We start from the raw sequence: 16,036 nt of genomic DNA, 5'->3' as shown, positions 1-16,036 counted from the left end.
GTTTGCGGAAAAGAGGAAGAAAAACACCGAGAGAAAAAGCACCTTGGTGGGATTGGGCGAAGAAATAAGGGAAAATGCGTTGTCCCAGGCAGGATAAAAGTCTGTGCATGTGGGCAGAGATGCCTCGAGGCGCGCTGGCGCAGACTTTTCTGGTCGGCGCATATAAAAGCTGCAAGTCGGGCGAAATGTTCATCACTAACCACCAAATGATGACACCCCAGAAATCAGTCATTCCATCCCTTAGACGTCAGCAACTTTCCATCATCTAATTGTCAAAAGCTAGGGTAAGTAGCTTTAAAGCCGCTGCATGTTTGCAATCAATAAATTAATGTTTTTTTTACTTATCATTTAACAGTTTACAAAAGTGGACCCAAAATTAATTAAAAACAAGCTTTCTGTTGTGCAACTAAATGATATTAAATGGAGGCAAAAAATTGTGCTGTCCAATAAAAGTTTAACAAAAACGAATTGATCTAACATTTGATACCATTTATAATTTTAGTAAAAATAATTTGATATTCAATTCAATTGTTCATTCTCTCACATTTAGATGAAGTATTGTATTGAAAAAATCCGTTATTTTATATGCTCATGTTCATTTGTTTAGTAATATTTTTTTCTCAATCGCGGTCAGTGCGACTTTGCCAAACTTTACTTCAGCCTCAAGATCTCGACTTTTCTCCCCAGCGCTGTTTATTTGTTAGACACGGTTTTATTACGAAGCAGCCCTTTCAAGTGAGTTTGGAATTCGCTTTTCTGTTTTATATGCTGCGGTTCTTTCGAACACATAAATATTGCATCGCAATAAATACCTGAAATTTTTCAATAAAACTTAATTTAACTCATTTTTAGATCAAGTTCCGATTAGGATACGAATGACAGATTTTCCTGCAAACACCGTTGTAAAAGAATCAAATTCAGAGTCAATGCCCTGCTTCGCCAAATTCTCTTTAATTCAAAATAACGTCCCAAAGAAAGCAATCGTCTCTCTCGTTTTCGCACTCTAACGGCCTCTTTGGTTTACGTTTGTGGCGCTAACGCGGTGACGACTTTTTTACAACGCGGCGGCAACGAGCAAATTCATCAGGCGAGGCCCCAATAAACATTCATTTAACTGGCGCGTACGGGGTTGAAAGATGCAGCTTCTCCTTCCTCCCTGTCAAGCACGCATCTCGTCAAAATTGAGTTTTATGGACCTGACAAAGGGGTTGGCCGGGGAACTTGGATGCGTACGTCCGCAATAAAAGCACATTCCAGCACAGAGAGCAATCTCAGGTGCTACTTTGTTGGTGCCGTAGGTCGCTGAATTGCGCCACATTCACTCAAGAATTAATAAAAACTCCGTTGTCATTCTTCTTTTCTTACTAACGAATTCATTCGCAACGCATAAATTAAAAATATTATAATTATTGATTTTCTGTAATTTAGGTCTATTTCAAATTTTTTTGTACTTTGAAGACGAAAAATACTAGAATTGAAAATTGAATGATGAAATAATTTCCGAGTTTAAAAAATTCCCAAGAAATGAAAATTGCAAACATTTATTGATTTTAATATATGATTTTACATTTCCTATAAATCTATTCAATCGCCAAAATAATTACATAATCAGTTATTTGTTTGCATGCTTGCTGGAGTATTAAGCTTCTTTTAAATAATTGACCCACCCTCTTAATGAGCTTCGTATATCTCCACGGCCTCTTTTACTCATCTAGTCTTGTTTTCTGAATGGCCAATGAGTTGTTGGCCCCGGAAAAGCGGTGGCCTTTCTCTGATTTTTTTATCGTCCATCTCACGCAATCGTGAACGTTCAAAGCAAATTACACATAGCATTTAGCGTTGAATAATTGACATGTTATTGTCCTCAATTTCCCTTCTTTGCAGCCCTGAGACGAGGGGCCGTTATTTTAATTCCATTTGTTTTTATTGTTTGGCACGATATGATTTTTGAGGAGCTCAAAAATGCATTCCTACGGGAGTGGAATTTTTAATATAAAAGTGGAAGGCGTGGAAATGAATTTTGATCTACTTTGTGATAGTTTTAGCTGAGAATGGCGATTTTGACGTCAACCTCGGTGGAAAATGGCACGAACGTCACCACCACCAGCGTTCCGTGGCTCTATGATCTCACTGTCGACGACACCACTTTCGTCATGACCTCGTCGTTCATCATCTTCACCATGCAAACAGGTATTCATATTAAAGACAAGACAGAGCATTTTATTTGGGTTCTATCTTCTATCAGCATAGCAGACAGAATTTGCATGAAACTATTGTTGGAGTGAAACCAATTTTCTGAAGTATTGAATGAAGGGAGTATAAAACTTAAATGATTAATGCAGATACTCCGACAGTAGTTTCGACGAATGATTACAATGCATTTTCACACAAATATCTTTTAACCTGAAAAACCAGACGATAAATAATTTATTCTTCACTCGAACACCGCCGAGAAAGGTACGCTTAAAACACCTGTTTCAATATTCTGACCAAAATTGTTATAAAAAATAATTTGATAAATCAATTGTTAAATTTTGTATTACAAATTTTTGTGTCTAAAATGTAACTTTCAATCATTTTTCAGGTAAAAGTTGGAAAATTGTTAATTTGAAAAGATTTTTTTTAAAGCGATTGATTTTTGTACTAATTCTTGTCAAAATAATTTCACAGCTCATAATTTCATGAATTATGGCTGCAGTCCGCAGCTGAAACATGTAGAGCAAGACATTTGTTTTTTCTTAAACAATAAATAACTCTCAAATCCTATAGAGAAAAAGCTAATTTATATTCAAGTCAAATTCATACATTTCACCACCTATATTTGTATAATTATAATTAAATTTGTATGCAATTATTAATATTTAAAAATATTTTTGAAATGTAAAATTTTAAATTAAAACGGTAAAATAATCATAGATTATGAGATTATTTAATAATTTAAAAATAAAAATTAAATAATTAGTAAAAAATTAAAATAGTCATAACATAATAACACAATAAAAAATGCAATCAGATTATATAAAATAGGTTTAATGATTATATTTCAAAGCTTTATTTTTTTATTAATTTAAATTTTTGCCTTCTCGCGTCTCTGATGCAACCTGCCTATCTCTTTGGTAAAGCGGATAGCATACTCAATTTCAATGCAGGCGAACTACTAGCTGCATTAAAATATTTACTTTAGTGCTAAAAAAATGAACTAATTACCATTGAATTTTTATTTTATTTTAGAAAATAATGATGAAAGTTCCACTTATAAAATTACAGGCTTTGGCCTACTTGAGTCGGGTTGCGTGTCTCTGAAGAACGAGGTGAACATTATGATGAAAAACGTGGTCGACGTAGTTTTCGGCGGCCTCACCTACTGGGCCTTCGGTTTCGGCCTCAGTTTTGGCCGCAGCAGCATGAGTCTGCCCTTCATCGGCACTGGCGACTTTTTGCTTGACCCCGGCGAAGACTCTGAACACATGGGGCCAGTGTTCGCCGCGTTCCTCTTTCAACTCTCATTCGCTACGACGGCCACTACCATCGTCTCTGGCGCCATGGCAGAAAGGTAATTCACCCGAGGCTTCTGTATTTTAATTAATTAATTTTATCTTCAAAGATGCAATTTCAAAGCGTACTGCTTGTTCTCAATGCTGAACACGGTGGTTTACTGCATACCTGCTGGATGGGTATGGGGTGAACATGGATTTTTATTTAAACTCGGAGTGGTTGACATCGCAGGGTCAGGTCCTGTCCATCTTGTTGGCGGAACTTCAGGTAACAAATATTCCAAGGAATTTCACACGTTTTCAATTATTAATAATTTTTCTTTTAAATTTTTCGTTTGCTTTTAATGAAAAGGAAATTTTCTCAGCTTGGTCCGTGTCATTTGTTTATTTTGTAATCAAATTGCGCAGCTCTCGTCGCCACAGTGATGCTTGGTCCACGTCTGGGTCGCTACGACAACGGCCTTGACCCGATGCCCCTTGGCAGCCCCACAAACGCCCTCATGGGCTTGTTTATGCTCTGGTGGGGATGGCTTGCTTTTAATTCAGGAAGGTAGGGAAATCTTTTTCTTCTACTCAAAAATCAACGTGAAAGTTTAAAAAAAAAAATCAATTTTTCACATGCAAATTTATTTGCCTTTCTAGAAATAAAATCTTGATTTTTTTTTCATAGTTAAACTTCTTTGAAATTAAACCATTTGCAAAAAAAAGTGAGGCGATTTCATGAGTTTTATAAAATATCAACACGAGTTTTCTTTTTCAACAGCACATTAGGCATCAGTGGCCACAAATGGAAATACTCGGCCAGGGCGGCCGTGATCACAATGAACGCGTCGTTCGGCGGCGGCTTTGTTGGTCTAGTTCACTCGTACTTTCTGCGCAAAGGCACTTTTGACATCATGGACCTCATCAATGGCGTTCTCGGCTCGCTCGTGTCAGTAACAGGTGAGCGAAACTTTGCCCGGTGCCCATTGTTTGCTCCTTTTTTTCACCCTCCGCTAGTACATGAAGCCTTTAATGTGCTTTGCATTGCACGCCGCCTGGCTCAAGCAACTAATTAAAAGTTTGCAGAGCCAGCAGAGTGGCTGGTGATTACGGTGCTGAATGCAAATTGGCTCAATTTAGGTCACCTTGTGACCCTTGATTGCCCTTTGAGCACGCTTTTTAAAGCAATTATCTCAATGAAAAACGATTAACAAATTTTTCCCTCCACATTTTTATTCTCTCGTCTTCAGCCTAATTTGCACCAATGAGGATTTCCATTTAATTGCTTTCGTACGTGAGAACAAGACGCGCGAATATTGACACTCGGGCAAAAAGTGTCAACACAGACCACTAGCGGGTCGTTCGTTCTCTCAAGAGGGCGAAGGCCCTATATACTTCTTCCGCGTGCCTTTGCCAGCAGAGAGACTTTCTCTGTGTACATTGATTGTATCCATGGGCAACCAGACGCAATTTCAATATCCTGATGAGAAATGTCGCGGATGAGGTCTGAGACCAGAATACGGACGTTTGTGGCAGTTTTTGGGTCAAACAAGACAGGAGCGAAGTTGCTGAATCATAAAAAAAAAATGCTCAATCTTCATTCATTTTTCATAATTTCTTTAACTAAATACTAAGATTTAATATGTGACACGTTTTCTTATAATAGCATTAAATATATAATAAAAAGTTATAAAATTAAAAAATAATAAACAAAAAAAATGTACTGCATAGAATAAATGAAATTATTTCCTAAATTCAGCTGCTAATTTTTTATTTTAAAAAACAAATTTTTAAATTAATTGAAAAAAAAATTAGGAATAATAGAGTAAAATCGAAAACATAAATTATAGTTATTATTGTTTTGTTATTAAAAACTCCTTTTAGCATCAATTATTACCTCATAATTTAAATTAATTGCATAATATGATTCATTTTTATTTTCTTATTGGCATACGAAAAATATTCATCTCAATATTCATTCCAATGAAACACGAGGGACGTTTGATTTATTTGCTCCTATTGATCAGGGAAAAAGGAGCAGTCTCGTCATTCATTTTCCACCTCAAGGACGAAAAATCAATTTGTCTCCGCATCAAATCGTATCAGAAATGAAGAGAAATCGCAATCGTATACGGGTCGCGGAAAATTGACTGAGGACGACAGCCAACTTTTATCACTGGTCTTGTGTGATTGAATGTGGCGAAACGCAGGCGCTCGTAATCTCATTTGTTTCGCGTAACCCGATCATTCGCGCTGCCGCTTTGCGTCTCCTTTCCGCTACTTTGGTCATGGTCTCCGGGGAGACGATTATTCTCATGGTGTACCTGTTGGACCCCCGCAACTCACACCGGCAGTAAATAGGGCGTGAAACCGGACGCTGCCTGCCCGACATAAACTGCGCACCACCGCATAATCTTTAATCCAAAGAAGGGGTAAAAATAAAGACAAGAAGGGCTTTTGTTTCGCAAAGAGGAAAATAATTAGTGGTGAATGACGCGTCGCTTTTTGGAGCCGCAGATGCGAGATAAAGTTGGATGTGGGTTTGTATAGGAAAAGTTTTGGGGCGAGTAAGAAACCTGATGCGCAGACAGCCTTGACCCCTGGGATGAAATAAAAAGATCCACTTTTATGGAAAAATTCATGATCCACTTTCTCCCCTATGGAAGAAAGATAAATTTTAAAAATAATTTAAAGATTTGTCTGCAATTACGGTACACATAATTTTCTCGTAAGTTATTTGAGATTGCGGAGAAACTTTTGGCACTTTTATATTCAAGGATAGAATATAGAGAAAATGCAGACGGCCCTCGTTCTCCAGTCATAATCACGTCGTTTCGTCAAGAGGCCGCGCCAGCTGCCATAAAGAAAGCCATCACTCGTCGTTCATCAAACCCGCAGCTCGCACACACAAAAAGTGCAAAGTTCCTGCGCCACACTGCCCTATTCCACCCGCTAGTGCTCGGCAGGCGAATTTGTAGTTCTAAAAACCAATTACCCTGTCTGCTAATGAGATAATTGACCTCCCTCTGACGTCGACCAGAGTTGCGGAATGACGCGTAATTTCCAGATCAACAAAATAGAATTCCTTCAAAATAGAAAAAGAAACTAAATTTAATTCAACCCCAACATAAAAGATAGTTTGAAAACATTTCTTAAAACTTTACTTTACAGGACAAAAAATTGATTGGGAAAAATTGCTGTGGAAAAAAAAATCCTCTTTTAACACATAGAGGGCACATAAAAATTATTTCACTCAAAATTAAATGTTCAGATCTCTCTATCTAGATTTCTTTTATTAAAGAAATTCATAAATTACTTTTATATAATGCACTTTTATGTCCAAACTTTAGCGGGCTGCTATTTGTACCGTCCATGGGAGGCGGTGTTTATCGGCGCCGTCGGCGGCGCCATTGCTTGTCTGATGATGCCGCTGTGGGATCGACTGCGGATTGATGACCCCGTCGGGGCTACCTCGGTGCACGGTGAGTCACGCGACCTGCGTAATGACCTCTCGTGCATTAAGCCAATATTATTCTCACCTTCCGCGCAATAAATCACCTAACCGTTTTTCCCCATTGCACTGCCTGTCAGGTGAGGTGCAATATCAAGCACGTCTCAGCTAAAAATTGCACGCAATAAAATCAATTGTGCTAATTGTATTCCGCTGAAATAGGTTGTGCCGGGTTGTGGGGCGTTCTGGCTGTGGGCATTTTCGCTCTGGACCCAAAACTGTTGAATACAACGAGAGGACGATCGGGACTCTTACATGGTAAATAAAATACAACCTTGATATATATAAAATGGCTTAACAATCATTAGCAATCAACTGCCTTGCAAAGTTTTTCCTTTCCAACCTCTTAAACATTATGTTTATATTTTATATAAATGCATTAACAAATATTTTATTTTGTAGTTATTTATTATTTAAAAATAATTAAATACATGTGAAATTAAAAAATAAAATTAAATACAAAATAATATTAAAATAAAACTTATTGACAAAAATTATATTTAAAGTAATATAATTTTGTATTCAATATTTTTTATTTTATTAAATAAAAATCTAAAAATATATATAAAAAATAAATTTATAATGAGGGCGATCCAAAAGCCTAACCTGGCCCAGGCTAACTTGACTTAGCCCCGGGCTAACTTAGCCCACCAGCAAAATTGAATGGCGGGTTAAATTATCCCGGGCCAGGTTAATTTAGCCTGGGTGGCCTTTTTGATCGCCCTCAATTTTTTTTAACTCTTCAACTCAAAGTCATACCCAGTTGTTAATTAAACTTATTAAATCTTAAATAAACTGTTTTCTAGGAGGTGGATGGTATTTACTGAGTGTCCAGGCACTGGCCGCTCTCTGCTATATTGCTTGGTCAGCCACAGTGACCTTCCTTCTTTTATGGGTATGAAAATTAAGTAAATATCCTTCTCATTTTTATAAAACCTCAGAGCTTAAATCTCTATAGGTTGTGAACAAAATCATCCCTCTAAGGATGAAACCGCACGACGAGCTCCTGGGCGCCGACCTGACCGAGCACCTGATTCGCCACCAGGGTGTCGGTGTGTCCAGGGTGCTCTCGGCACTGATCAACCAGCAGCACCAAGAGCACCAAATCGTCAGTTTGCAAAATATCACAGTTGTTGGAACAAATACCGGTAAATTTAGATTAATTTAATTCAATTGCACCATGGTAGATGAATTTATAACACTGTATTTTGAAAAAAAAAATGCACGCGTTTTGCACTAAAACTAGAAGACCAGCCTGTAGAGCACAACAACACCTCTTGCCCTCCTGAAGACTCGCGCACGCCACACTGCTGCGGTTGCCTGAACGCAGGATGCACAGCCGCAGAAACGCTTAGTTTGAGGTTCGAGTTGCGCCTCAATGTAGCCAGGTAGAATTTTAAGCTATATATTTTTAATGGTAATTGAAAATTTTACAAAAGGAAAGATTTCAAAATGTAACTTTCCAAAATAATAAAAAATAAATTTAGAGAAGAAACATGTTGATTTTCTTAATCTTTTTTTTTTTATTTAATTATATGCATAATTTATTAAGTTCTGATTTTGAAATGGGAAAATTTTCAGGCCACGACAAATATCTGGAGAAACTTGTTGCATCCCTGCAGGGTCGGAGCACAGGTCAAAGGGGCTGGAGGGTAGGCCCTGCAGGGGCCCTCGCTCTGATACGCCCTCCTCCAGCCCCTGCCAAAGCAATTCCCCGAGCGGCGGCCGACAATTCGGCGGCGTGGCTCACGTTGCCCCCTGCACAATCATCCCTGTCGCCCTCTGCAGACCCGCTGCGGGGCACCTCGGCCAGAGCCAGGCGCCGGATGCTGGGTGGCGCGGGAGCAGGACTCTTGTCCATCTCGCGCAGGCAGAGCAGCATTCTTCACTAGAACTGCAACCACTCAAGAGGGTAATAATGCTCAACAGTTAAAATTTAAAAACAAAAATCTCCAAATTATCTGCATTTTGCATTTTACTGTTGGACATCAAATAAATTAATTGAGGTGAAGTGCTTTTGAAAAAAATTTGTTCTTTATTCACAAACAAAATAGTGTATAAAAAAATCAGGAAAATTGGAAAAATAATTTTTCAGGACAAAAAAAATTAAATCGCAAAACTAATAGAGTTCAAGAACCAACCTATTTTTACAACGTACTGTTTCCCATTAAATTAAAACCCATATCCCATATTCTTCAAAAAAACAGCAGTGGATGACAAAAAATTATCACAATATTAAAAGATCGCCCCATTGAAATAGAGTTCATCCTTGAAAATTTTAATTTTAATTATACTCTCTATTTGTTTAATTATACTTGAGATGCTGTAATATGTGAGCAAACAGAGTTTGAAATTTGGGAATAATAAATTATGTTAATTTTTCTCAGATTTTATCTAAACCTGCGACGAGCGAGTCTGGTGTGTCATGGTTTGGAAACCTCATACATTCGAAGAGCTACCCTCAATTATCCGTGTGATTTTTCATTCATCCAATGTGACAACGTGTATACTCAATAAAAATAATTGATGTGATTTATTGTTAAAAAGTTTTACGTAGAGACAATAAAAAGATAAATGTGATTTAAAAACTGTTATCCTTGTCGTTTTTATTGAAGTTTTTTTCTCATAAATAGATAAAAAAAAAATGATAATAATAAAATAGAGAGAGATATGTAGGTTAAAAAAGGTTTCCATTGGTTGGAAAATATTCTTTCTGAAAAATAGAAGGGAGAGGTCAATAAAGCTGCGTTTTTATTAAAAATAAAAAATTCTGGATTTAAAGAAATATATTTTTTTGCTTCAAAAATAGGGCGAGGGTAAATTCTCACTTTCATAAATACTTGTAAAACGAAGGAGGGGTGGTAAAAAAATTTATCATTTTCACATTTTACTCTCTTTAAACTGCTTTTTGCTGGAAATGTAAATTTTCCATGCATTTTTTTCCAAAATAAATGCATTATTTATTTAGCCAAAAATAGCCAACCTTCACGAATTATTAATTTCTATGAGCCCAAAAATACGAGCAAACAGAACCTTGTGACATAAAATAAACGGGTCAAATGTCACTGAATAATTAAAATCTGCGTGACGCGTCGCGCGTCTCCTTAGCTTTGCCGTGATTTTAGAGGAAAGATTCGCTGCGACGGTGCTCATTTGCCTTCCAACTTCTTGCGACGCCGGCACGAGGCAAATAGCACAGCATCATGGGTGAAAATGCGACAGAGGGGCCTCACATCCCGTGGCTCTTTCAATTGGGACAGGAAGATTCAAACTGGGTCATGACTTCTTCCTTCATCATTCTCACAATGCAAACAGGTATGGGAATTTTTAATTATATACTTTTTTCAAGAAATTAAAAAAAAAATCATCTTAAAAGGTTTCGGTCTCCTCGAATCGGGCTGTGTGTCATTGAAAAACGGCGTCAACATCATGATGAAGAACGTGGTCGACGTCGTTTTCGGCGGCCTCACTTACTGGGCCTTCGGGTTTGGCCTCAGTTTCGGCCGAAGTCCCCTAAACACCCCTTTTTACGCGCTCGGGGACTTTTTTCTCGATCCTGATTTTGAGGACGAACTAATGGGGCCAATGTTTGCCGCCTTCCTCTTCCAGTTGTCTTTCGCCACGACCGCAACTACAATCGTATCTGGAGCAATGGCAGAAAGGTATTTTTTTTGTCTTTTAACAATTAATTTCTACGGATTCCTTCCTGGGTGAAATAATGTTAAAAAAAAATTAATTATAGGTGCAATTTCAAAGCATATTGCCTCTTTTCACTTATCAACACCGTAGTCTACTGCATCCCAGCGGGCTGGGTTTGGGGCGAACATGGATTTTTGTACAATATGGGAGTTGTGGACATCGCCGGTTCAGGTCCTGTGCATCTTGTTGGCGGAGTTTCAGGTAATTTCTTTTTTAAATTGAATTTTAAAAATTCTTTTCTTTTTATGTTGATGGAAAATATTAATTATTGCATGGTTTAACTTTTTATTTCTATTCTTCAAAGCTTTTACAGCAGCTTTGATGCTGGGGCCTCGATTGGGTCGTTACTTGAATGGAAATGATGCCTTGCCCCTTGGGAGCCCTGTGAATGCTGTGATGGGACTCTTCGTCCTCTGGTGGGGCTGGTTGGCTTTCAACTCTGGCAGGTACTGTGTATTTCAATTTTCTTTAGTTTTATCTAAATTAGAACATTTAATTATCTTTTATTTTAATCCGCTTAAAAACTAAAAAAATAATATTTAATTTTTAGTTTAAAGGTAATTGCGCTGTATTAAAAAATTCTTTCTTCTTGTATCGATTTCTATATTGTACAAACCCGCGTAACTTTTCCTATTTAGCGCAGAAAAGATTAAGTCGCAAAATCGTGAGCATCAATCTTGCTAATTAGCCGGCCCACGTGTAACAGGCGACAGGATTTTTACGCGCGCGCTTTTCCGCACTGAGCTTGGTGGGTCTGATTAATTCTCAGTCTAATTAAAGTTGACGGCGCGTCCTGCGCAGCATAAAAAAAGTGAAAGTGAACAGAGAAGCGTGGCTTAATTGGACGGAATAATCTGCGCTGTAATTGCAAGTCTATGGGTCAGCAAAAGTAGGGGTCTTCTAGCCGGCCCAATAAAATCACGTCAAAGTCACAAGTCGATTTGTTATTCCCTTTGAATCTCCGCGATATTGACGAAAAACAAGACCAAGGCCAAATTGTGCCCTCTTATTACAAATTAAAGGAAGGCACCGGGGCAAGGTCTTTTGTTATATCATTTAATATTTGCAACAATCCCAACAAATTTAAGTTTATTTTTGCAATTAACGTTAGGGAGTGATGAAAAAATAGAAAATAATGTTTAAAGTGACGAATTTTCTCCAACAGAAAAGTTTCAGGTCTGTAAGTTTTAGTCTACTAAATTTTTATTGAACGCTAAATTATATTATTTTATTAAATTATTAACTAAAGAAGTAGGAAACTCCAATTATCATCAATTCATCAGCCTATTAAAATTTTATTTAAATTCTCTAAATTTGCCATTTTATTTTAAATTTTGAAAATAATTTAAGAAACTAAGATTGATGTTGAATATTTCAGCACGTATGGAGTGACAGGTGCTAAATGGCAATACGCTGCCACTGCTGCTGTCCTCACCCTTCTGGCCTCCTTCGGTGGAGGCACCGTCGGCCTCCTGTACTCCACTTTGACCCGAGAAGGCCACTTTAATATCATGGACCTGATCAACGGGGTACTCGGCGCCCTCGTCTCAATCACAGGCAAGGAACAATAATATTTTAAAATTATTATAAAATCATTAAAGTTTGGTTTCCAGCCGGCTGCTTCCTCTACCGCACCTACGAGGCTGTGCTGATTGGCGCCATAGGTGCGGTCATAGCGTGCACCACTGCGCCCTTCTTTGACAAAATCGGGGTTGACGACCCCGTGGGTGCCAGCTCGGTGCACGGCCTGGCGGCAATGTGGGGCGTTCTGGCCATAGGACTTTTTGCTGAAGACCCGAAGCCCCTCACCACGACTAACGGCCGAAAAGGACTTTTCAAAGGAGGCGGGTTTGAATTGCTTGGAATTCAGGCTATGAGCGTTGTTAGCCTGACTGTTTGGGCCATGGTCAGCACAGCAATAATTTTAATAGTAAGCATCTGAGAAGAAAAAAAGACAATAAAAAATACATTTCATTATTATTATTTTTACTGCAATCAATTTTTCGGCACTTTTTTGTGTAGTGGTTTACAATTAGAACTTTTACCAATTTAACAATGACTTGGGTAACTTTTTTAGTGCGTAAACTGGATGATTCCAATAAGAATGACCGAAATAGAGGAGCTCCTAGGCGCCGACTACAGCGAGCATAGAATTATGCAAGGTGGACACATTGGAGTGAGCAGGGCAGTTTCTGCTCTGAGGCCATATCACGACATGGATGAAATCGGAAGAACCGGAACTAATCCAGGTCTAAAGAATTTCACATTCTTTTTTTCCTTATTAACTTATTATTTCAGGGCACAATGCATATCTTGAATTGTACATCAAGGAGAGACGGATTGAATCTGATAATAAGAAAGAAGAAGTGAAAGTAAACATGTCCCAACCTTTCAAGAAGACGTCAGCAAGGCACATAAAAAACCCTCTGAACCTTCGGAGGCCTGAGTCAGCCCTATCGTCCATGCGCAACCACAACAACGAGGCTCGGAGAAACGAGCAAAATGAAAACGAACCTGCTGGAACATTTTCGACCATCCCCACTATTTCTGTAAACAACGATTACTACCCCAGATACGCCTGGCTTGATTGAATTTACAAAAGATCAAAATTATTGAAAAATTTAAAAATAATTTATTATGTTCTCATTTGAGGAAAAGATATTTAAAATTAAATGCTAAACTAAACTGATCTCTGCCCATTGCTGCACCTCTGTGGGCAACTCTTCGTACCTTTTGACCGCATCTTTCACTTGCTGAGGTGTGAGTTGGAAATGGTACAGCTGGTATTGGCTCTGAGTCTTCGCCCCTTGTCCAGCAGCAGGCAAAATAAGCTCCAGAGCCTGGAAAAATATAAATGTGTAAATAAAGAAATATTTGGAAATTGGTAATTTAAAAAAAAAATCGTTTTAAAAAAATACCTGAAGATGTTCGAAAGCCTTGATCACTGTGTTTCTAGTGCAGTCTTCAAAGCCTGAGTGGCTCTTAGCAAATTTCAGGTAACGAGAGTAGACCATTTCAAAGTTGACAGGGTCACCCTGATAGACATCTCCCAAATGCTTCATGGCTATCACCTGTTCTTAAAGACTCATAGTTTACATCGGAATTTGAATTTATATTTTAATACCAAACAAAGCTCCAAAACTGAGAGGCCGTCCAAAATCTGGAGCCAACCGTCGGCAATTACATCATCGAGGGCTTTTTCAAAGTCTTGGCCAGACAATGTAGGATTACCCTCATGCAATCTACTTATTGTGTGAAGCTGGAAACAGAAAATTTGATTTTATTTATATTCCTCCTTCAGATTTAAAATAATTACAAGAAGTTCTTTGGTGGAGTCTTCACTATTCTGCATGTCATACAGTCTTTTGATGCAGTTGTAACCAGTCTCATTTTGAGCCAAAAGAGCTGCAACACATTTATTCCACTCTCTGCAGAACGTTCTGTCCAGCTTGCTAGGATCGGACAAAAGCCACTCTTGACAAAGGGCGACTCGAGATTCAAAATTCTTGGCGTTGTTTGCAGGAAGGAGGTAAATGCTTCGGTACGAAAAACGAGATCTGACTCTCTTCTCCATTCGGTCCATCACGTCCAGTCGAACTGTCACTCCAAGGACAAACACGGAGCTCTGAAAATTTATATACTTCGGTTATTTCAGAGAAAATTTTCTACAAAATTGACAAACTTCATTTCTGTGAGCCAAATCAAAGAGATTGTAGAGAAGTGACTGGTTGTGGTGGTTGCAAAAGAGGTCCACTTCCTCTAGAATGAAGACAAGCGCTTTTTCGTGGTCAGCCTTGTTCAAAGTGCTCAGCAAAAGGGCCATGTTCTCTAAAAATTTCATTTTTAATTATAAAAATATCATAATTTAACTATAATTTCTACCAGCAAAGTTTCCAGTCACTTGTTCGTCGATGACATTCTCGAGTTTCAGTTGCTTCGACATAGACTTGAGGGACAGTCTGTCGTCGGTGTGGATGAGTCCGTTCAGATTGACCACCAGGGCCTTTTTATCAAAGCCCTTTTCCTTTGAGATTTCTTGCAAAACACTCCTCACAAGCTACAAAAATATGCAATTTTTTTTTAAATTTCCTCCAAAATCTCATGGCACAAACCGTGGTCTTTCCACTGCCGGCAGGTCCGATGAGCAGGGCCGAGTTGCTGTCACCATCCCGGACGGCCCTCCTGATCAGGTCAAGCAAATTTTTGCGCTGTTCTTCAAACCCTCGGAACTCGGCCGGACGCAAAATCCTCTCTCGGATCTGCCGCTTGCACTCGTCCAATTCGGACATCTCCATCGTCAAGTTGGGCATTTTGAAGTAATATACTTATCAATTAAAGGGAGAAGGTTTAAATAAATAAAATTGCAATGCAGGCTTGTAGAAAAAGGCGACCAAGAGAAGAGTTTTGGTGGCGCGCTTTAGAGTAAAAAGAAAACAAACGGCAGCTGACTGGCTCAGTAATTCTGTAAATCGCCACCAGATGGCACAATTCAATCATTTTTTCGCGATTTTAAGCCAACCTTTTTTTATTTTATTTTCATTCATTTTCTCATTTAAAATAATTATTTAATTTCTGAAAAATTTTCCGCTTTTGCCAATTAAGTAAGAAGATGACATATAATGTGCAAAATTATAAATCCGAAGACTCACTTTGGGCGAGAACAATAGGGTTGACGCGTCAACGTTGCCTGGCAGCTGGGGTGTGTAATTATATAATTCTAACATAATTGTGATATAGCAATCTGGACAAACAAACAACATATTACTTTAACTTTATTGATCAATTTAATTTTTTAGCGCACATTAAATTTATGTTTAACCATTAAATGAGGGCCTCAATTAAAACATAATTATTTTCACGACGGGCTGATATACGCGTGACAAAACAAAAAAGGCACAGGTTGAAAAGACTTTGTCTTGGTGTCACCCTAAAAATCAAAATAATAATGTAATATAAATGCGGACAAGACTTGCCTGCGGCCCGGAGACACGGGAGAGAGCGTCGCAGGACCAGAAAGTGATAATATAAAATGAAACCTTTTTAAAACACTTTTGTACTGATTAAAAAAAAAAAAAAATTATTAAAATTTTCATACTAAATTCAAAAAATTAATTGCTTTCAACAAGAGTACGTAATAATATTAAAAATTTTCAATGTTTGATTTTGTGGAAAGCTATCGTTACATGCAAAATAAATATAACCTTTTACATAATTTACTGATCACGGTCCTCTCATGAAAAATAGCGAAAGAGTAAACATGAGTACAATTTTATCACCAAAATGATTTTCTTTCATATCATACGCAGTGAATGTGTAAATCGTGTAAATATGTGTTCAGACACATAACATT

General features: G+C 38.0%; 3 protein-coding genes across 3 annotated transcripts; 2 read left to right on the top strand and 1 right to left on the bottom strand.

Moving 5' to 3' along the window:
* Positions 1–204: 204 nt before the first annotated feature.
* On the top strand, positions 205–9,501 carry LOC132195371 (putative ammonium transporter 2). The gene is made up of 13 exons (XM_059617319.1): positions 205–284; positions 2,040–2,190; positions 3,268–3,553; positions 3,605–3,762; positions 3,903–4,044; positions 4,258–4,436; positions 6,827–6,958; positions 7,150–7,245; positions 7,794–7,882; positions 7,946–8,135; positions 8,234–8,375; positions 8,569–8,899; positions 9,375–9,501. The coding sequence occupies exons 2-13, from the start codon at positions 2,052–2,054 to the stop codon at positions 9,462–9,464; spliced, it is 1,974 nt and encodes a 657-aa protein (XP_059473302.1). The 5' UTR covers positions 205–284; positions 2,040–2,051; the 3' UTR covers positions 9,465–9,501.
* A 689-nt stretch (positions 9,502–10,190) lies between these two features.
* Positions 10,191–13,277, top strand: LOC132195479 (putative ammonium transporter 3). The gene is made up of 8 exons (XM_059617497.1): positions 10,191–10,302; positions 10,364–10,649; positions 10,730–10,887; positions 10,991–11,132; positions 12,065–12,243; positions 12,300–12,616; positions 12,764–12,935; positions 12,985–13,277. The coding sequence occupies exons 1-8, from the start codon at positions 10,191–10,193 to the stop codon at positions 13,275–13,277; spliced, it is 1,659 nt and encodes a 552-aa protein (XP_059473480.1).
* Positions 13,278–13,295: 18 nt separating this feature from the next.
* LOC132195266 (origin recognition complex subunit 4) lies at positions 13,296–15,118 on the bottom strand. Its single transcript, XM_059617146.1, has 7 exons — positions 14,799–15,118; positions 14,569–14,743; positions 14,369–14,514; positions 14,003–14,311; positions 13,811–13,945; positions 13,605–13,757; positions 13,296–13,526 (listed from the first exon to the last, which is right to left on the bottom strand). The coding sequence occupies exons 1-7, from the start codon at positions 14,994–14,996 to the stop codon at positions 13,362–13,364; spliced, it is 1,281 nt and encodes a 426-aa protein (XP_059473129.1). The 5' UTR covers positions 14,997–15,118; the 3' UTR covers positions 13,296–13,361.
* Positions 15,119–16,036: the final 918 nt, after the last annotated feature.

The sequence above is a fragment of the Neocloeon triangulifer genome, unplaced genomic scaffold (assembly GCF_031216515.1).
Source record: "Neocloeon triangulifer isolate White Clay Creek 2 clone unplaced genomic scaffold, ASM3121651v1 ptg000009l, whole genome shotgun sequence".
Taxonomy (NCBI): domain Eukaryota; kingdom Metazoa; phylum Arthropoda; class Insecta; order Ephemeroptera; family Baetidae; genus Neocloeon; species Neocloeon triangulifer.
Note: the sequence above shows the minus strand (reverse complement) of the source record. Positions and strands in the feature narration are given on the sequence as shown.

Excerpts from the sequence above, each read along its gene's own strand:
- LOC132195266 (XM_059617146.1), bottom strand. The coding sequence starts at position 14,996 with ATGCCCAACTTGACGATGGAGATGTCCGAATTGGACGAGTGCAAGCGG. Across the intron at positions 14,312-14,368 it reads ATTTGGCTCACAGAAATGAA|AGCTCCGTGTTTGTCCTTGG; the intron begins GTTTGTCAATTT and ends ATAAATTTTCAG. Across the intron at positions 13,946-14,002 it reads ACTCCACCAAAGAACTTCTT|CTTCACACAATAAGTAGATT; the intron begins GTAATTATTTTA and ends TTCTGTTTCCAG.
- LOC132195371 (XM_059617319.1), top strand. The coding sequence starts at position 2,052 with ATGGCGATTTTGACGTCAACCTCGGTGGAAAATGGCACGAACGTCACC. Across the intron at positions 6,959-7,149 it reads CGGGGCTACCTCGGTGCACG|GTTGTGCCGGGTTGTGGGGC; the intron begins GTGAGTCACGCG and ends CCGCTGAAATAG. Across the intron at positions 8,136-8,233 it reads AGTTGTTGGAACAAATACCG|AAGACCAGCCTGTAGAGCAC; the intron begins GTAAATTTAGAT and ends CACTAAAACTAG.
- LOC132195479 (XM_059617497.1), top strand. The coding sequence starts at position 10,191 with ATGGGTGAAAATGCGACAGAGGGGCCTCACATCCCGTGGCTCTTTCAA. Across the intron at positions 10,888-10,990 it reads TCTTGTTGGCGGAGTTTCAG|CTTTTACAGCAGCTTTGATG; the intron begins GTAATTTCTTTT and ends TATTCTTCAAAG. Across the intron at positions 12,617-12,763 it reads GCACAGCAATAATTTTAATA|TGCGTAAACTGGATGATTCC; the intron begins GTAAGCATCTGA and ends TAACTTTTTTAG.